The sequence below is a fragment of the Eupeodes corollae genome, chromosome 2, assembly GCF_945859685.1.
Source record: "Eupeodes corollae chromosome 2, idEupCoro1.1, whole genome shotgun sequence".
NCBI lineage: Eukaryota > Metazoa > Arthropoda > Insecta > Diptera > Syrphidae > Eupeodes > Eupeodes corollae.
Window position 1 is genome coordinate 127,961,644 of NC_079148.1, and position 22,175 is coordinate 127,983,818.

At 30.5% G+C, this 22,175-nt stretch overlaps 2 protein-coding genes across 3 annotated transcripts in view; one reads left to right on the forward strand and one right to left on the reverse strand.

Moving 5' to 3' along the window:
- The window catches only part of LOC129944090 (adipose-secreted signaling protein homolog), an 85,330-nt gene extending 66,745 nt beyond the window's left edge, over positions 1–18,585 (forward strand). Inside the window, exons 2-3 of the mRNA XM_056053270.1 lie at positions 16,433–16,936; positions 18,022–18,585. Coding sequence (XP_055909245.1) covers positions 16,433–16,936; positions 18,022–18,035 — 518 coding nt within the window. The 3' untranslated portion in view covers positions 18,036–18,585. The remainder of the gene's footprint in view (positions 1–16,432; positions 16,937–18,021) is intronic.
- Positions 18,586–18,687: 102 nt separating this feature from the next.
- On the reverse strand, positions 18,688–20,065 carry LOC129947183 (uncharacterized). Of its 2 annotated transcripts, none has more exons than XM_056057636.1 (4): positions 19,667–20,065; positions 19,387–19,611; positions 19,139–19,332; positions 18,688–19,054 (listed from the first exon to the last, which is right to left on the reverse strand). In XM_056057636.1, the coding sequence occupies exons 1-4, from the start codon at positions 19,982–19,984 to the stop codon at positions 18,724–18,726; spliced, it is 1,068 nt and encodes a 355-aa protein (XP_055913611.1). In that variant the 5' UTR covers positions 19,985–20,065; the 3' UTR covers positions 18,688–18,723. The 2 variants fall into 2 exon arrangements, with proteins under 2 accessions (XP_055913611.1, XP_055913610.1); XM_056057635.1 differs by having other exon boundaries at positions 18,688–19,057; positions 19,667–20,062.
- Between the last annotated feature and the right edge of the window lie 2,110 nt (positions 20,066–22,175).

Genomic DNA, 22,175 nt, shown 5'->3' on the forward strand with positions numbered 1-22,175 from the left:
ATTTTGAAACTTTCATTAAAGAGATTTTTTTTTATTTTAAACTCTTACAGTTGGACAAGTCCTTAAATTTATTAATAAAATGTCATTCTCACAAAAACCAAGTACAAATACATATATCGTATTCATTTTCTAGAAAACTTATTTCATATTAAACTCTTTTGCAGAGCTTCAAAAAGCAAGTCCTTCGATTATTATTAACTTAAGTACATTTCAAAAACAGTTTCCAAACAATAGAAAACGACGTACCAAAAATATCCTCAATGAAATAACAACCTTAACCTATATCAAATGCACGCACATTTCATATATTTCTTCCGCATATAAATAAATATTTATACAAAAATGTTGACGAAATGTTTATACAAAATTTAACATAAATATATCTATAACTATGTATCTACTTACTTTCATGACACACATTATATGTAAATCCTCTATTATTGTAAAAACTCCTTCTTACATTATATTCCTTCAAGTTCATAGTGAATATTTTATCGTTATAATGCTTTGGTTGAGAATATTTTGAATGAAATAAGTATCCTGATGCTGTCATAACATGCACAAACGTACATACAAATATATATTTTGCATTATGACAAAAATAGTTTTAATGTTATTTGCCTCTGACAAGGTAATATCCGTTTATACGAGCAAGAACTATGCTCTATAACTATGGTCCTTATAGAAGTGAAGTTTGTCGTGTCAGATGAAAATATTATTTGAGAAAAACTTTATGCATACAGTAACAGCTAAAATAATAGGAACAAAAGTTAATTTTTGGTAGTTATGTCTTTTTAGCACTTCTGTAAAGCAAGAAATTTAAATTTTTTTTATTTTGTTAATGTTTCGTTATTTTGCGATTTTTAAGAAGTAGTCCATTTGCTGCAAGCTTAAAAAAAGTCAACACAATGTATTTCGAAAAAAGTTAATTTTTTATATGCTGTCACCTCCAAGTATTATATATGTTACCGGAAATATATGTAATCCGTCGTTATAAATAATCCTAGGAAATGTATACAATGCCAAAAATCGCCAGGAAATGTGTGAATGAATTGCTATAATTATTCCCATACCCAAAAAGCAGACAGGTACTGCTACAGAATTTCGGCCAATTGCCATTCTTCCGTTTCTTTCGAAGGTGTTTTAAAAAACTATTCTGGGGCAGATCCAAAAATATCTTACAGTCAACAACCTGTTAAGTACCTGTCAGTCTGGTTTTCGATTTAAGCGCAGCTGCAAATCCGCCATCCTTTTTGTAACTGATGAAATAAAAATGGCTCTGGACAATGATCATGTTACATTGCTAACACTGTTAGATTATTCAAAGGCTTTTGATACTGTTAACCAGTCAATTCTTTGTAGAAAGCTGCGAATTAACTTTGGGTTTTCTATAGAGTCCTTTAAGCTTGTTCTTTCGTATCTCAACGGAAGGCAACAATGCGTGGTGGCCAATGGATACTCGTCCACATTTCTCAATGTTTTGAGTGGAGTGCCACATGGATCTATCCTTGGACCAATCCTCTTTTCACTTTACATAAATGAGTTACCACAAGTTGATTAACATTGTTTAATTCATCTTTATACTGATGGGGCTAAAAATGATGCCGTACCTTAAGTGAACAAGGATCTGCTCCGCATTTCACAGTGGTAAAAAAGAACGATCTCCGCCTTAACCCTGCCAATCAACATCCCTTCCCATTTATCGCAAAAACTTTGATCTATCGGGTTTAAAACCTATTGAAACTTGACGACGACACCATTGAATATGTTAATATCACTAGAAACCTATGAGTAGTATTCAATCGAACTCTCACTTGGGATGACCAGGTTAATAGTGCCATTGGTAAAGTCTATGGAAGTCTCCGCCTTCTTCAAGTCACTCGAAATTTCATCCCGATCAAAACTAAACTGCTACTAATTGTGCTGTATAGTTGTGAAATCTTTTGTAAACTAGACAGTGTGACTAGCCGCAAATTGAATGTTGCTTACAACAATATTGCCCGCTATATTTATAATCTACGTCGCTATGATCTTATATCCATTTTTGCGGTACGGATTTCTGGTTGTAGCCTAGACAGTTTAATAAACTTTCGCTCTCTGAGTTACCTGGATAAAATCATCCAAACATAACAACCTGATTATCTATACGGTAAGCTGAATTTCCCTCATTCAACAAGGTCTTTTGCTTTAATATTACCCCGATACAAGTTTCTAAATGCTGAGCGTCAATTTTTTATTCATATTGTACGCCTTTGGATCTCTCTGCCCATCGCTATGAGGAGAATAAGAAGCATAAGTAGATTTAAGTTTTTAATTTTCAACTATTTGGCAAACAATTGATGTTAAATTACATATAAATATGTAAATATATATATATACTAAATTTCCTCTTCTTTGTATAAATATGTAAATAGAAGTCTTAGTTATATAATTTTTATTCAAATTCTGAAATGTATGTAAAGGCTTGCAACACTTTATAAGACTCATGTCCTACCTTGTAAGCGATTTTTGAAATAAATAAAACTACAAAAAATACAAATACACATTACCTAGGAATTATATACATCTTCTAAGCAGCAATAGGAATTGTTTATAAATCCTAGTAGCTAAACGACCTAAAAAGGTGTTGTATACACTATTAGACATATTTACTCTTCTGTGTATTCCAGAGGTTTCGAACAAAGTAATCGAAAATTTGAAAGCATATTTTCCTACCATAAAAATTATCCATTGTAAACCCAGGCAATCGAAAATATGCCTATACCACTTGTATGCAAGATAATAATAATTCACATCAGAGCGAGGGTATAAGGTTTGTTCAACTCATGAAAAACAGGGCTTTACAAGCTGGCATCAAGCAAAGTGCTTTTGAAGCCCTTTTTGCATGTAAAATTAGGGTAGGTCTATAGTTTCCAAATGATTTCACGCAAAACATCGAAACTGAAAAAGAATTAGAGAAAATCTTCCACAGAATGGTGAAGAAGATCCCAAGGCATAAACGGCTAAACTTTATGTAAATATGATAGAACCAATGTCAGTCTGTAATAATTTAGATCATATATTTTATGTAGCAAAAGAGGCAACGAAAGTACAGGGGTCCAAACTGCTTTGTATATTGTGTTCAAAAAATTTAGTAGTTCAAAAAAAAAATAGCCATTTTGCTAAGCAAAACCTATACTAACAGGCAGGAAAAATGTTAAAAACAAGGGACAAGAAGTTTCCTTCGGTGTCCATTCTGTAAGGATTTCCGTACCAGAAGTCGACCGAGGACCTTGGACGCCCGAACAATTATAGGTGTGATCTTAAATAAAACAGATAACGAGCTCTATCAGATTGGAGCAAAGAATGGAATCATAAAACAATTGTATTCTAGGTCTGAATTCAGTGTGTGCCCAAGAGGTATCCTGAATGCGTGGGAAATTCCTAATACCGAAATTTCCATAGACACAGTTGCGAATATGCAATCGACTGGGGCTGGACAAGGATTCAAAAAATGTCTTTGCAAGAAGTGTATAACGCTATATAAGATCATACAAATTTTTTTTCGCGAAGTTTTTTTCGTCGTCCATAGCTCAAGAACCAGAAGAGATATCGATTTCAAATAAATTTTGTTATACAGATAATAAGGCAGAAAGATCCAGAAAGGGCTCTCAAGAAAATTGCGTGGTGGTTTTTTTTTACCATAGCAGTTTGAAAAAAAGGTGAAAATATTGGTTAACCCTAAATATCTAACGAACCAAAAATGCTAGAGACTTGAATTAAATTTTATATTAACGTGTACGTGATATCAAAGAAGTATATTTTTTTAAAAAAAATCCATTCAACGGTTTTTTTATAAATCAAAAAAAATTGTCACCTCCACAATTTTACGACTAAAATATGATTTCATCTCCAATACAATTTTGTGCAACGAAGAATAATGTTTTTAACATCTGATAAAAGAAAAATCGAATTGACAATTTTTTTATAAAAAATAAAAATCTAGAAAAAACATAACTCAAAGTTGCTAAGTTGTTTTTTTTTACAAAAAATTAAAAACCAAAAAAAAAAAATAGCAAAAGTTGGTAAAAAATGATTTTCGACTTAAATGTCTTTTCAAAAATTTGAGTAATAGCTTCTAACTAATTTGTACTTATAAGAACTATTGTTTTCAACATTAGGACAAATTTTAAGACAAACCGAATGACAGTTTTTTTTTACAAAAAATAAAAACCTAAAAAAAATGTATAAAAGTTGGTAAAAATTGATTTTCGACTCAAATATCTTTTCAAAAATTGTAGATATTGGCTTAAAATTACTTTTATCTTTCAAAAAATATTGTTGTTAACATTCGATAAAACTTTGAAAAAAATCGAATTGAAAGTTTTTTTTACAAATAATAAAACTCTAAAAAAACGAATACTAAAACTTGGTAAAAATTTACTTTTGACTCAAATAGCTTTTCAAAAATTAAGAATATTGGCTGCAAACTTATTTTATTTCACAGAAAATATTGTTCTCGATATTCAGTAATTTTTATATAAAAATCCAACAGTCCGTTTTTTCATAAAAAATAAAATCTACAAAAATTAGTACGCAAATTTGGTAAAAATTGATACGAATACATATGGAAAAACTTTTAAGCAAGACAAATCGACAGTCGGGATGGGAAGTTATCAGTGTGGGTCGCATCACGGCCTCTTTTTGATATTAGTACATAATATTAATATAACACATTTCCTAGCGTTGTTAAGCACTTGTATACAATTCCTAGGAAATATATACATCTCCTAGGAAATTTGTGTTTTAAATTATCTTTTATAAATCTTTTTATACATTTCCTTAATAGACTCGGCCAGTTTACATTTCCTGGGAACTGTATATAATTCATAGGTTTCATACATTTCAACTCGATTTTAAATTGGGCAACAAATAAATACATTTTTTTTCAAAGTGCTCCTCATTTACGTCCCTACCAACAATTCGACAAATTTCTATTATTTTGTGTAACTATAAAATTCTTAATTTAATACTTTTATGTCATTTTAATTATTAATATAATTTAGCTTTTTCATAACTTATAACCTTTACTTAATACAAAAGCTGATGTAATTAATAAAAAACAGTTTAACTAAAAAGTAAGAGAATGTTGCTATTATTTTGGCTATAGCTGTAAGTAAGAACATAGTAGCTAGGTTCTAACACCTACTGCGAGTACTAGAATTGAAAAGACGAAACTATTTTGTAACGCATGCATAAAATGCTGTGTACATATTTAACAAATTTCAAATTTTTAGAATTACCCTAGGAGGTGATTATAAATTCTTGCTGTCAACTTGGTGTTTGGTAGAAATATGATAATAACTCTCAAAATTAAATTTTGTTTATTCCATGCATGCATATTTAATCAGTTCTCCTGCATAAGCTTAATCTAGATTTAAAATTAACTTAAAACTTGACTATGTAAACTTTATTTTTAAAGTTAAAATGCAAACACCATAGCACTACAATTCCATCATATCTGCCTAATCTCTGGGCACAACAGGATTTGAAAATCAATATTTTATTTTATTTTAATTTCTAAATTTAAATCAATATTTTATTTAATAATAAATTTCTTTACATTATTTTGTTATTATTATTATTTTTTTATTTTACATATTAAGTATTTAGGGTCCATTGAATCGAAGATCAAAAATGATTCTAAATCTTTTTGGCATTTTTATAATGTAAAAAGGAAATCAGTGATGATTCCCTCAAATATGAATTACATTGGTAACGTAAGCAGTGATATATCTGAAATCTGTGACATGTTTACAACTTTTTTTCAATCGAATTTTGTGGCTGATGCCTCTAATCATGATGTTTTGCCAACTTATTCGCAAATAATTGATATAGGTTCTATGTTCATATCTGAGAAAGAGGTATATGCTGAACTTTCTAGCTTAGATTGTAGTTTAAGCATGGGACCCGACAATATACCCGCAAAGTTTTTGAAAGAGTGCTCATGTAATTTGTCGAAGCCCTTGTGTTACATATTCAACCTATCTCTTCGAAGTGGTGAGTTTTTGGATACATGGAAATTTTCCTATATTCTCCCATATATAAATGTGGCTCTAAGCAATCTGTGGAAAATTATAGACCCGTTCCAAAGTTGCAACTGATTCCAAAGATTTTTGAATCGATTGTGAAGAAGACAATCTATGAAGTAGTGAAAAATCATATATCGGTTTACCAGCACGGTTTTGTTCACGGGCGATCTACTGCAACTAATTTGACTATTTTTGTAAACTTTTGCTTGAATAACATGGAAAACAAACATCAAACCGATGTAGTTTTCACAGATTTTTCAAAAGCATTTGATAGGGTAAGCCATAAAATTTTATTAAAAAAACTTTCCTTCTTGGGATTTCACTCAACACTCCTTAAATGGTTCAGCAATTACTTATGCAATCGCTCACAGTTTGTAAAAATTGGATCTAAATTATCTTTTAAAATTCATAATTACTCTGGTGTGCCTCAGGGCAGTCACCTTGGACCCTTGTTATTCCTACTCTTTATTAATGATCTTCCTGTAGTGATTAATTGTTCAAAATCTCTGGTGTTTGCGGATGATGTAAAAGTTTTCAAGTCAATCAAGTCAGTTGCTGATTGTTTGGATTTACAAAGAGATATTGATAAATTGAACGAATGGTGTACTATTAACTCCTTGTGCTTGAATATAAATAAATGTTCACTTATGTCTTTTTCAAGGTCCGTCGTGCCTATAATGTTTGAATATAATATTGCTAATTTTTCATTGCAAAGGGTTGTGAGCCAAAAGGATTTAGGGGTCATTTTTGATTCACACTTATCTTTCAATGTTCATATTGATTATGTTATATCGAGAGCTAACGCTATGTCTAGATTTGTGTTCAGGAACTCTCAAGAATTTCGAGATCCTTACACACTGAAATCCCTATTCGTAGCTTTAGTTCGTCCCATTTTGGAATATTGTAGTATTGTATGGTCTCCTCTTTTCAAAAAAGATTTTATATGTATCGAAAAAATTCAAAAACGATTCTCTAAATATGCGATTCGAAAACTGAACTGGTCTAATTCAATGCCATCTTATAATAGTAGGTGCTTACTAATTGGTTTAAAACCTCTTTCTTGTAGAAGAACTTATTATTCGGTAATATTCGCAAGAGATGTAATCACGGGACATATTGACTGCCCCCTCTTTTGGCCTTGTTCGGTATATATGCTCCTTCTAGATCCTTAAGACCAAGAAGTAATGATTTTTTGCATATTCCTCGGCATGTTTCAAATTATGGCCAAAATGAACCAGTTACTAATGCTTGTGTAAATTTAAACCAGTATGCAAATGTTTTCGATCTTAATAAAAATAGAAATAGTTTTAAAGCTATTATTATGGAAAGCATTGCCTAAAGTTATGTCAATTTTTTTTCTTTTTTGTATACATTTTTATCTTGTATGTATATATTATATTTTATTATTTTTAAGAAATATTGTTACTTAGTCTAAGAGAATCATAATACTTATAGACGTAAATAAATAAATAAATTTCTAACACGAATCTAAAAACTAGAGTAATAATTGTTTGTTTAGCTTTTAACAATTACAAAAAAGTGCGTATACGCCCCATTGTACATTATAGAGTTAATTCTTGTTTTTAGAGGGAATTAAACCATACAGTACATGCAAACGTTTGAAAAAGAATAACTTAGTTTTTGTCTGCCTTTTTCATTTTACAGATATGTATGTATGTATCTTAAGTTTTAAAAAAATTCTCTTATGGATCTCTTGATCCATTTCTCTAAATCGACAGGTATTATAAAATATTCAAAAAAACTGTTTTACAAAATTACAACTCTCAGCCATTCCTGTGTGCTGGTACTGTTGTCAGGGATGGAGAGGACCTACAGTTTTAAGCCGAATCCGAACGGCTAATTTGAATAAGCACTTTTCATGACAAGAATTACTCTTGAAGAATTTGTTAATTCCTCGCAAGAGGGAGTACCTTTAAAAAAAACTTTAGATGGCATAGGCAGGGATCGAACCAACATGCAGCATTTTGGACGCTCTTAAGACTTTTGAGGTTAGATACAGTACAGATTCAATTGTATGTATTAAGGTTTCATAATGACCCAGTTAAAGAATTTGAAAAACGGCGATTCTTGCATTAGCATTTTAACGTTCTTTGAATTGAATGTAACTGTAGTAATTTTCAGGGGTAAAGTTCATGGTTCTTTAGCTTATGTATGTTAGGTCAAGGGACAGACTCCAAAAAAGAAAAACTTTGAACTGATCTTCTTTTTATATTAAGTTCTGACTATACATTTGAAAACTCCATCAATAGTGAAAATAAAAAATGTTTCACAGTGTTCCATTCGCCTTGAAAAATAACTTTTCTTGATGTTTAAAATTCCAAAACATTTAGTAGAACTGAAATTAGCATTCGGAGCCAAATTCATTATTATTATTATTATAATTTTTACAAATGTCATTCTACCTTGACTTTTGTAAATTAAACAGCAGATAAAAGTATATAAAGAAAAATAGCTAAACTTTTCAAGAATTTCCAGCCATTCGTCGTGGTATTGACAAAACTTAAGCCACCTTGTTCATACATAGTAATACAAATTATAATATTTATACATAATTATTTTTTGTGTACAACGCTAGTTTGCAATTATCAACGAAATTAAATAATGGATACAAGTTAACATTGTGTATTAATAAGTTTTAAATAAAACACAGAATCCACGAATCCACTCAAAATCCGTGAGAATTTCAGTTTCAATGAAAAAAGTGTGTGTGTACAAATTTTAAAGTTATTTATACTCAATTAACGTACAAAAAAATACATAACAGCAATAATTTTAATAAGGCAATTTTATTCAGGTGGTAATTTAATTAAAAATAACACAACACGTTGTCTGCTACCGTCGCACGTCATCGTCGATGCTTCCTTTTAAAGTTAATTACGACACAATTATCGCCGAATTACTGAAGGTACATACACACATATGTACATTACACTTACATACATATATTTGTTTTTATTTTATCGAATCTTTGGGAAATTATAGTGTGTTTAGGTTTATAAAAATAATTATGGTAGATAATTATCCTTTTTTCTGTTTGAAAGATTAACTTATCAAGTTTATTTAAAGCCTCTGATTTTATACTGATAGTTTGTGTTCGCAGATACTTCATTCATGTTTTAATTGGTTTCAAAAGTAAAATGAAATAAAACATTTACGGATTTTAGAGTTTTCCATTTGGTGTAAGAAACTCAATAAACCCATATTTTGGTCGTGTTAGTCCTTTGTCTTTCTTGAGCACTTGCACTTTCCCCAGTAATATTTACGATAATGGACGATCCTTAAGTGGCTAAGTTTGAATCGCTACTTTTCTACCAAATTTTAAATATTCAAGTGCTTTTTTTATTTAAGAGCTGATTTTTTTTACAAATAGCCAAATTGGCTGTCAATCTCGAGTTGATAGGCTATCCTGGATATGTGGATTCTTAGATACCTTATTGAACGAGTTGGAAACCTAAACTGAAATTGCTGACAAAAATAAAAACAACTTTCAGCTGTTCACAACAAGCGGACACACATTTAGATTTCAAGTTCTAAAATTAATGTAAAAAAAGAGGCTGGGATGCAACCCACACTGATATCTTCCCAACCTGTCTGTCACTTTGTCTTGATTAAATCTTTAACAAAATATCCATCCAAATATTTTGAGTGGGATTAAAAGCAATTTGAAGTCAATATTTCTCTTTGTTCTCCTAATATTTTTTTCAGTTTTTTGTGTTTTGTTAAAAAAGTTGTCAGTTGATTCTTGAAAAAAAAAATATACGAAGATTACCAACAGTATTTTGCATAAATGATGAAATAGTTTGATTTTAAAATCTATTTTTGTTAACTAACTTTTTAGTCAATAACCAATTTTTATCAATTACAAAGGGTGATTTTTGAGCTATTATCTTTTTGGCAACACTGGTTTTAAACAGCTGTCCCACGTTTCGTGTTTTGTTTCACTGTCAAATATCTTCAGTTTGGTCTATAATTTAACCATGTCGTCTTTCAAACAAACACCTCTTACAAATTATTGAATTTTATTATCAAAATGCGCTTCTTCCATTTTATGGTCAGTTTGATGGACCAACTAAAGCGGCTATCCGGGCTATTGTGACTTAATTTCCCACCAAAATGTACATTGTTGGACATTAAACCACCAACACGCTTACGAAGAGTGCGATCTGAAGAAAATTTCGCAGCTGTATCGGCCAGTGTTTATGATGACCATCAATTATCGGTTCGTCGCCGCGCCGCCGGCCGGCCCACAGTGGGGAAAATGCGGACAAAACTTATTTTTCTGAAAGTAGGATTTATTTTTAAACAAAAAGTGTTTCTTATAGTTAATTGGTTGTAGAATCAGAAAATGAAAACTATTTTTCAAAAAAAAAATTGTACACCTGTAGATTTTCGCTCAAAGTTCAAATATCGTGAAAAATTATAAAATATTAGTATTCTTTAAACGATCAATATATTGTGAAATTTGAAATTTTTAAACAATTTTTTCTGCTAAAATGATTGAAATAAATTGAAAAATAATACCGTATGTTATTTTTTGAAAAAAAAAATTGGACAAGGTATTTTTTGACGAAGAAACACTTTATTTCAGTGATTTTTTCGTTCGCATAAGGTTTTAACTACTTCCTCTGTTTGCCTCTGTTTGCAAACTATTTTCAGTAGATAGTGTAGGGTCTCAGCAACATTTTCCAGTAAAAATCTCATCCGGATACGTCCGGATGCGGTTTTTAGGGCAATTTTATGTTGGGAATTCATACAAAAAATAACAATGAATTAATAATTTAGATTATGGAATTTTATATTTATGCCTTTGAACCAGTTCTGACGATCTTATATGGTAAAAAGACGCTTATGTGAAAACACTCTTAATTAACCCAGCACTGAGTTAACAGAATTATATCAACAAGTTTCGTATAAAGTACTCCAATTTTCTGAAATTGAAAATGAAAGTGTCTCGTAATAGAGTTTTATTGTACTAACAATATGATATAGATCATCGGAAAAAAATAAGACAATGTGGTAAACAGAGCTTTATATATATATACATCCTTTTTTATTTAGCTTGCAATTATTTTTCATTTGGTCTCTTTCTCTTTACCTATCCTCAAAGCTATCAATGTATAGACCGGTATACGAACTTATTTTTGGTTTATAAAGAAAGCTCTCAATAGAAAGCAATATCGCTTGTTGTTTTTGTTTTGAAAATAATAAAACACTGCTAATATGTAGAAACTTTAAAATGTCAAACTCAAACCGTTATTTTTACCATACGCTATAAGCTTTCATCTATTTTGGTTATTTCCAAGAGTTTGCAGTCCCAGTTTTTTGTTAGACAATGTCAATGATGCATTGTACTGAATTTCAGTTTCTAAAAGATTCAGAATTTCAGCTTCTACACGATCTTTGTTTTTTCTAACTTCGTCCGGAATTTCCTCCGAAAAGGAAAATTAAAGAGCTGGTAAATGATAGTTTAAGAATGGTCGAATATTTTTCCAAATTCGTTCTTCATTTTCTCGTTGAACAAGTTTTAATGCTACCAGGGATTTAGGAAATAAATATCCATCAGAAATACCTTCCATTAAAACTTCATAGATTTGCTCACATTAAATTGTTTATTTTGAAATAATTTGAATTTAATTTATTTAAGATAAGATAGCTTATTAAGAGTAAATAAATTTGTTTTTATTGTATTTACTTGAATTATTGTTTTTTTATTTTGTATTTATTATTTTAAAGTACAGAAAAATGTACTGGTTAATAGGAAAGAACTCTGACCTATCTATCCAGAACAAACTAATGTTATATAAGCAAGTATTGAAACCCGTTTGGACATATGGCATCCAACTATGGGGCTGTACAAAGAAAACAAATGCTGAACCCATCCAAAAATTCCAAAGCAAGGTCCTTCGTGGAATAATAAATGCCCCTTGGTATATAAGAAATAGCGATCTACATCGTGACCTTCAAATTGAAATGGTTACAGAAGTGGTTAAGAAACACGCTGTATCACACAATAAGCGGCTGCAAAGTCATACTAACTCTGAAATGGAGACCGTATTAAATGTACGAGACAATGTTCGGAGATTGAGAAGAACCAAGCCTCATGAGCTGATGGGCTAAAAGCTACGGGAAAGTGTTATAACCTTAAACTTCCCCCAATGCGATTTTAAAAATTAAGAAATAAAAATCATTTGTCGATCTTTCATAGATTGGTCCTGATTCACCGGTGGTTTTAGTGCGGTAAGAGTCCCACACTACTCGGTACCGATTCTTACCGAGTGTCTTTTGAAGATTTCCATCGGATATAAAAAAAATAAAAAAAAAAAAAAAAAAAAAAAAAAATTTATTATTTAAATTTATTTTATAATAAATCAAACGATAAACTTTGAAAACACCAACTATCTATATCATAATAAATGCAATCTGTTATCCTTGGAATTGCAAACAAAATAAACCTAAACATTTGTTTTACACAGAACCATTCACTTTCAAGCATATTAAAACTGATTTTATCGCTATTTATTATTTTATTCGTAATATACATACGTTAAATTTGGTAAACAAATCTTTGTTTTCATATATGTTCTCCGAAAAAAGCTTTTTTCTCTTTTAGTGGGCGTGGAAATGGGCGGAAGTTTTTTGTTCAGATTTGTCTTGCTATTCGCTATCATTCCTGAAAATTTCATCAAAATCGGTTCATTACTTTAGATTTTATAGAGTTTTGTCCGCTCTCCCATACAAGGTGCCCCACTGTGCGGCCGTTCGCAGGCATTGGGTCTCTGTTACTCAACAACGTAGAAAATTTTGCGGAAGGATTTAAATGTGATACAGCTGGTGCAAGAAGCCAAACTACCTACTGCAACGTAAAATTTTTGGTGAATGGGCTTTTGGAAAATTGGCCGAAGATCCACTTTTTTACCGAGAAATTGTATTCTGCGATGATGTTCATTTTTGGCTCAACGCAAATAAGCCGAATTGTCGATTTTGGAGTGAATATCAACCAGAAGCATTGCAAGAGCTACCAATGCATCCAGAAAAAGTCACAGTTTGGTGCGGTTTATGGACTGGTGGCGTCATTGGACAGTACTTCTTCAAAGATGATGCGAATCGTAATGTAACCGTGAATGGTGAGCGCTACCGTGAGATGATATCCAACTTTTTTTTGCCCAAAATGCAAGAGCTTGGCTTGCATGACATATGGTTTCAACAAGAGGTGCCACATGCCACACAGCATGTGCAACAATGCGAGTTCGGTGAAGATTTTATTTCACTTTCGGGACCGATCAATTGGCCGATATGTTAAAGCTCATGTCTGTACAGACAAGATCGCTTCAATTAACGCATTGAAAGACAACATTGAAGCATTTATCCATGAGATAGCTGCCGTAATGGTGGAAAGAGTATGCCAAAACTGGACTAAGCGGATGCACCATTTGGGGTCCAGTCAAGGTCAACATTTGCATGAAATAATCTTCAAACATTAAATTATATGGACCGTAATATCGATTCAAATAAAGATTTCATACATTTTTCTGAATTGTATGTGTTTTTTTTTAAACATTCCTGTGGATTTTAAAAAAGAGGCTGATAACTTCCCATCCAGTCTGTCGATTTGTCTTGCTTAAATGTACTCGTATCAATTTTTACCAAATTTGCGTACTATTTTTTGTAGATTTTATTTTTTATGAAAAAACGGACTGTTGGATTTTTATATAAAAATTACTGAATATTGAAAACCATATTTTCTGTGAAATAAAATACGTTTGAAGTCAATATTTTTAATTTTTGAAAATCTTTTTAAGCCGAAAGTAAATTTTTACCAAGTTTTAGTATTGTTTTTTTTAGAGTTTTATTTTTTGTAAAAAAACTGTCAATTCAAATTTTTTAAAAATTTTACCAAATGTTGAAAACAATATTTCTTATACGATAAAATTAGTTTGAAGTTAAAATTTTTGAAGAGATATTTGAGTCGAAAATCAATTTTTACCAACTTTTATACATTTTTTTAGGTTTTTATTTTTTATAAAAAAAACTGTCAATTCGATTTTTCTCAAAATTTGTCCTAATGTTGTAAAAAATATTTCTTATAAGAAAAAATTAGTTAGAATCTATTATCCCAAATTTTTAAAAGATATTTAAGTCGAAAATCATTTTTTACCAACTTTTGTTAATTTTTTTTTCGGTTTTTAATTTTTTGTAAAAAAAACTGTCAATTTGATATTTTTCAAACTTTAACTGAATGTTGACAACAAGATTTTTCGAAAGATAAAAGTAAATTAAAGCCAATATCTCAAAGTTTTGAAAAGATATTTGAGTCGAAAATCAATTTTTACCAACTTTTATACATTTTTTTTAGGTTTTTATTTTTTGTAAAAAAACTGTCAATTCGATTTTTCTTAAGATTTTTTAAAATGTTAAAAACAATAGTTCTTATAAGTTAAAATAAGTTTGAAGCCTAAATTTCAAGTTTTTGAAAAGATATTTGAGTCGACATTCAATTTTAACTAACTTTAAGTAATGTTTTTTTTAGATTTTTATTTTTTATAAAAAAAAACTGTCAATTCGATTTTTCTCAAAATGTAATAAGATGTCAAAAAATTATTCTTCGTTGCACAAAATTGTTTTGGAGGTGAAATCATATTTTAGTCGTAAATTTTTGGAGGTGACAAATTTTTTTCAGTTTTTTTGATTTATAAAAAAAAACGTTGAATGGTTTTGACATCACGTTACAATATATTATATAAAATTTAATTCAAGTCTTTAGCGTTTTTGGTTCGTAAGATATTTAAGGTTAACCAAAATGTTCACCTTTTTTTAAACTGCTATGGTAAAAAAAAACCACCCACGCAATTTTCTTGAGAGCCCTTTCTGCATCTTTCTGCCTTATTATCTGTATAACGAAATTTGTTTGAAGTCGATATCTCTTCTGGTTCTTAAGCTATGGACGACAAAAACCGTCGCGAACGTAAGCACGTACGGACGTACAAACGTACGTACACAAGCACGCACAGACATCTTTCTAAAAATCTTTTATTTCGACTCTAGGGACCTTGAAACGTCGAGAAATGTCAAAATTTTCAATTTGACAAATCGGACCATTACAATAACTTCCTATGAGAAGTTAATAAGGGACTTTAACAAAATTTTCAATAAATAATCCGGATAAATAATTGACCGGATTTTCAACAATAAAAACATACAAATTTGAAATCAATTTTCGGGTTCCTTCAAATTTATAGATATGTTGAAACCGCTGTTCTCTCAGATACCCGCATATAGCAGAAGTTCTTGGATACCTTTAAATTCTTTTTTTGACATATTAGCTATTTTGGATCACTTGTTCCTCTACACCTAAAACACTAACAAAAACCGATTTGGATACCCTTTCTATCTGGTATTGAACGCAGCTTTTGGAAACCCATAAATGATCGACCCTTATATTAAAATTGTACTTAGTTTTTAACAAATAAAACTGTTTTGTTTAGTTAGGTTTAAAAAATATTTTTAAAGAAACCAACGCTTTATTCATTTTCATCACTGTAGAAATGTTAAAAACCTTCGTATTTTCGTTCAAAGAAGATCCACGTTAAGCTGTAGTAAAAAGTCTTCAAGAGTAAGAACTAGAATTTTGTAAATGCATAAATTAGAGAAAGATACCTTAACTCTTTTTTTCTAAAAAATAAATGTGTGCTAAAAACTATTTAGGTAACTATTTTTAAATTGTTTCATATTTGAGAAGTCTCCATAATATTATAACTGCTGACTTAAGTTTAAATAAAACATATTTGCTGTGAGAAGATTTTTTTCTTCAACTTGTATCAAAGTGCACAGATTATGTATTGCTATTTGCATATCAACAACACATGATATATGTATGTAATCTATTGTCATTGTTTTGGACAAGCAAAAAAAAAAACTCCCGCAGATGCAACATCATTTGATAGAGTTTTCCATAAAATCATCCTACCCAATAACACGTGAATATCTAGTCAATTACTTGTTGACAGTAAACTTTAGCACAAAACATCATTGTCATACATCCAACAATGCATATAAAGCAATTCCAATGCTACTCAGCAGCGCTCATCCTTCATCATAAAACCCCCTACATAAAAGTCCCCTGAAGAGCACCCATTCTAGTGTAAAAAAAAAAATATAAAGATGAAAAAACTGTCAGAGGCACCAGGGTGTTTTATTCCATTTAAGTGCACTTGTTTGGGGGGTTGTAATTTGCTTATGACGCACATATGTTCCGCACTGTTAAATTTTTAAGTTTCCTCCTTAAACCTGATGTATTTGGATCTTAAAAAAACTAATAAAATTTATTTTTCTTCTTCTTGCAGATCATCCCCATGTTCACTTTGACACAGCCAGCCTAAAAGAAGACTTTGAATCGGATAGCAGTGTAACATACAAGCGGTCTGGTGATACCATTGTCGTCAGTTTGGGCTTCCTTCAGATCAATCACAGATATTCGATAGATCTCAAATTGCCCGCAACAGTATTTGGCCAAATTGACTGTCTAACATTATCACAGTTTGTACCTGAAGTCAGTACGGTTCCTAATCTCAATTGCAGAATAACAGAATTCTCCGGTGTCAAAGATGATCAACATGATTTTTTCGATATGAAAATTGAATTTTTCGCCTACAAAGAGAAACTATTGCGCGAAACATTGACCATTCAGAATTCAAAGAACTCCGAAGAGATATTTAAGCTATTGATAGCTGCTCGAGTTTTGGGAAAAGGCAAGGGCACACCCATGCTAAGGACTGGTATCCATTGCATAGGATCGGAAAAAGATGATGACGAATCGGAGGCGTCTGATTTTTCTGGCTTCGGAAAAGGCACATAAATTATTTCTTTTTTCTCAATTTTTTTTTTAAATCATTTGTCTTGTTTTTAATTTTGAGTTTGTATTAAATATGTTTTTTTTTTAATTGTATAAATGTTGCATTTACATTTCTTGTACTTATTTTCTAAGAATTAAGCTCGTAAGTGACAAAGTTGTATAATGCTAAGGTAAAGTGTAAAATGATTGATAATTATTGCTGTAGAGTATAATTATGTATTTAATTATTATAAACTTATATAAATATAATATTTTTATTTAGAGTGCAGATAAATATCATGGTCAATTAATTCAGAACTACATTTATATACATTTTCTACAAAAGAAATGGCATCTTCTTCTTTGTTTTTGTATCACATTTTTTTATCATCATTAAGAGTTTTCAGTATTTTAATAAAGTTTTAATTTGTTAACAATATTTGTTTTTGTTTTTATTTGTATTCTTAGTTCCATTTTTTGTTTTTACGTACAATAATTTATCTAAATATAAAGGTTTCTCATTCTCATATTTCAAAAGCGGAAAATGAAAGAAAAGCTCAATCAAAATTAAGTTTTCTTAAAAATCAAAATTTGAGCATAACTTAAAAAATTAAAAGAAAGACAAATTATGCTTAATTCTAAAGTATGAACAAGAATCCTTCAACAAAATTGTCAAAACGTTATCAACATTAAGCTCCAAAACAATTAACATTTTTTTTTTCATAAAAGAACAAAGTTTCTTATAAACTGCCAATTTGTAGAAATGTTCTTAAATTTTTTAATAACACATTAAACCTTGAAAAATAAAACAATATTGGTAAATTAATGTCTTTTTTATCATGAAAGTTAACATACATAACATGTTTTTCACTTAAAATCAAAATTTAATACATTTTTTTTTTAAATACGAGTAGTTAAATAATTAATTAATTAAATCCATAAAACAAACATTTTAAACATAATTTAATTTGTATTTGTAATAGTTGCTAGTTTTTAAATATGTATCCCTTATTAATTGAATATATTATCTAAACTTATACCATAAAAATAATTCTAAATTTACAAATGTAGCATACATTGAATACCTATTTTATAATTTAGGTAAACTAAAATGAGAAGAATCTTCACTCTGCCCTGCCTTTCCATAAATATTCAAATATTTTAACACCAACAAATAACAAACTTTCCAAACTAAATTAGGGGAAAACTTAAACTTTAATTTTCAACGCAAAACAAAAATCTAACCTGCTAAAACTGGACCAATAGATGACTAGGAATTATTTTAATTTCAAATATTTTCCATGAAAAATAAAAAAAAAAGAATTGAATAAAACTTACTGCTGTTTAGAAGCTGTCTTTTCTTATTGCAAATGGTGCTACATTGTCTTGATTTATTAATTAAAAAGAAAAATATATATATAAATATTAGAATCAATCTTTTATGAAATTGCACTGATATGAAAATTAAAATAAATAAAAACTATAAAGTAGAGATAAATTTAAGTGAATGCATATTAATTTGTATGTAATATCATTTTAAAGGAAAAGTCATAAACGAAACATTTTAAGAATGCTAAAACTATATATTTGTAAGATTTTGATGTTCAAAACATTTTAAAAATTATAATAAATCAATTAAAAATAAATCTTTTAAATGGTGAATAATTATTGTTGTTTAAATTACATAATTTTTATTAAATATTTAAAAAATACAAATACAAATTTTTTTACAATAGTACTTTGACCCAAATAGAATTCAAAGTTTGTGTTTTGATCGTTTAAATAGAAAGATATTTTTTATTTTCAAACGTCAAATTCACTTTTGTTATTCTCGTCAGACTCATCTTCTTCGTACTCAAAATGTGCATCGAATTGTGGTCCAATTTCGATGTGATGCACTTGACAACAACCCCATTTGGTTGCTTCTTTACACGTAACATCAATGGCCACAGCAAATTCACCCCGTGGCAAAGAAACTGGGAACTGCACCAACTCATCTTCCAGAAAAGATTTCAAGAGTCTAGTTATTTTCTTTGATGCACTTATTTTAAACGTAACCACCATTGTTGGTTTTTTTTTTTCCTCACTCGAATTTGTACCAAAAATAAAAACTTCGCTGTCACACTCCCAAACCCTTCTGAAAATGAGTTCACATAGAAAATTGTAAATTGGTTTCAATAAAAGAAAACGGTTGTTTTGAAAACCTACTCTAACATACTTTAGCGCTCGATTTGTTCTGTTGGCAATGAGTATTTCGCATAACATCATCAATAATTTAGCACGTTCATGTGGTTCGACCGCTGATTTGGGTGTCGATAAAACTCCAATCCAGGGTCCTCGGAGTTCTAACACAAACCGCCAGTAATTCGGTGCAATTGATGAAATAGAAAGTAGACGTGAGTTTTTCAACTTCTAAAAAAAAGAAAAATACTAAATAAACTGTTACAAAAAAAAATCATTAAATACCTTCAAGAGTCCCATTAAAGTTATACAATAAAGTAATCTGGACGGTTGTGAATTCGGTTTGCCACATTTGTTGTTGGCCGATTTATAGAAATGCTTCAAAAATGATTTGATTTTATCTGGTTCTGGATAAAAGTTGTTGTTATTCCAAATGATTGGTAATATCGTGCCACAAAATATAGACTCATAACCATAAAAAATATATGGCCAAGTTGCATCTTTTATAGCCTACATAATGACTTATTATTAATAAGGTATTTCTTAGAAGTTTGATTTATACTACCATCAGAGAAGCATACTCTATACCCTCCGGATCTTTTAAGCTGTAGTCGTGTAAAGAGGTTTTGAATTCATGAAGAAGGACTGCATCACAAACGCCAAGCAATCGTTTGCAGCTTTTTCTCAGCCGTGGCAAATGCCAATACGGAATATAGCCAACAATTTTTTCCAATATGTCATTTGGTAAAGAAAAAATATAACAGACTTTGATTTTGTTGAATTTGGAACTTTTTTTTCGAGTTTTTGTGAATGGTTCATTTTGTTCTTCGTCTTTTTGAATTCTTTTTAGAGATGGTTTACAAAAATTTAGATTACTAATCATTTCAAATAAATAAAATATTTGTTTTTTGTGAAATTCCTATGTATACGTATTAACTGACAATTTAAAAATAATTGAAACTTCAGAATTTTGATCTTTTTAGAAAAGTGAGGTATGTTATTTCAAATATAAACCGATAAATATCACCATCGCTTCAGTATGTGCCACCTTACATATTTGAGGAATTCTTAGATGCTCCTATCACGATCTCTGAGGTAGAATTGGTTATAAAGAAATCTAAAAATGGGAAAGCTCTGGTAGGGGATAGAATACCCTTTGAATATTTTAAAAATCTAATACCCAAATTAAACTTTCTAAACGTGGAGTACAACAGAATTTTTGAGACAGGTGATGTTCCGGGAAGTTTTCGAAGAGCAATCATTTTCCCACTACACAAGAAAGGAGAATCTGAAGATCCGACTAATTACAGAGACATTTTTATTTCTCAACGCAGTGGCAAAGTTATTTGGAGCAATACTATTCAACTAGTTAAGCAGATTTTCATGAATTGGTTCATGAATTTCAAGCGGGTTTCAGTAAAAACTATTCAACGATATACCAAATTTTCTCTTTGGTAAATATTGGCGACATCTATAAAAAGAGAGAGAAAAAGCTGTACGCTTTTTTTGTAGATTTCCGGGCAGCTTTCGACTCAATTCCCAGAGAAGCACTTTTCTAAAAACTCTACGGATACGGAATCTCTACAAAAATGATATCTTTCATCAGAGCAATCTACAAAGAAAATGTTGCAAGGGTATAGTAAATTCCTCTCAGACGAGTTTGAAGTGGGCGTTAAACAAGGTTGTGTTCTTACTACTCTATTTTTTTTTTTTTTTACATAAACGATATTATCGATGGTGTAAAAGGGGGATGCCGATGATTTAGTCTTCCTATCGGAGACTATAAACGGTATGCAGCTAATGATAAACCGACTCGAACGCTACTGCAAAACCTGGAATGTATCGATTAATCTTGCCAAGTCGAAAATTATGATTATGAGAAGTTTGAGGAGGAACCAAACGGTATGCAGCTAATGATAAACCGACTCGAACGCTACTGCAAAACCTGGAATGTATCGATTAATATTGCCAAGTCAAAAATTATGATTATGAGAAGTTTGAGGAGGAACCACTACAAGTACTAAGGACTCTAGGAGTCTTAATTGCTTTTGATCTTAACCTAAATAAGCATCTTCAATACAAACTATCTGAAGCTAAACGAGTTATGTGGTCTGTGTGGAGAAGTTGTATTGATAGGAAAAACATATCACATGGAGCAAAGTATCAAATCTTTCGTACAGCTGCACTATCAATTCTCTTTTACGGAGCCCAAGTTTGGGGATATATTTCCTTTGAGGCTGTGAAAAATGTATTCGACTTTTTATAAGGAATTTTCAAGCTGCCTGGTAGTTCACCAAATTATATGTATGTCAGAAACAGTTATAGCACTGCTGTTTTTGGATACGCTGAAAATACATTTCGATTATGTGACAAGAGTAATGGCGATGGGAGAAGAAAGGATTCCAAGACTAGTTCTCATGCAGCTGATACACCTGGGGAACTTGCGTTACTGAGTGGAATAAATTGGCCAACGAATCTTCAGCAGATACTCAAGGAATTTCGAAGGGGTTTCTTTGCAGTGGAGTCTCTTGATCTTGACGAAATAATCAAAATTTTGAATGAAGAGAGAGGTTGGGACCCTCTAGTTGAGTATATTACGAAAGCTTTTCGTTACAGAAATCAAATTATGCAAGTTAATTTTGAAATAATAATGATAGATGTATTTATTTAATAATTTAATGTTTTAAGCTTTTCATTTTTGAAAATCTCTGGTAGGCGGCCTTCGGCCAAATCATAAAATACTTAGTTATATCAAAACACTGAAATGTAAATTTGTATATATTTATAAAGTCAATATACTAAACTAAACTATAAACCGATAACGATCGCCATTGACTGTAACGACCACTCCTTGCTCATTTTCGAAGAAATATGGCCCAATTATGCCTCTAGACTAAAATCTGCACCATACAGGGACTCGTTTTGGGTGTATCGGCTTTTCAATATATGCGTGTGGGTTTTCTGTGCCCCAAATAAGCCATTTTTGCTTGTTTACATACCCGCCAAGATCAAAATGAGCGTCATATGAAACGTTTTTTTTTTGGCAAAATCGGCGTTTTCTCTAAGCGTTGTTC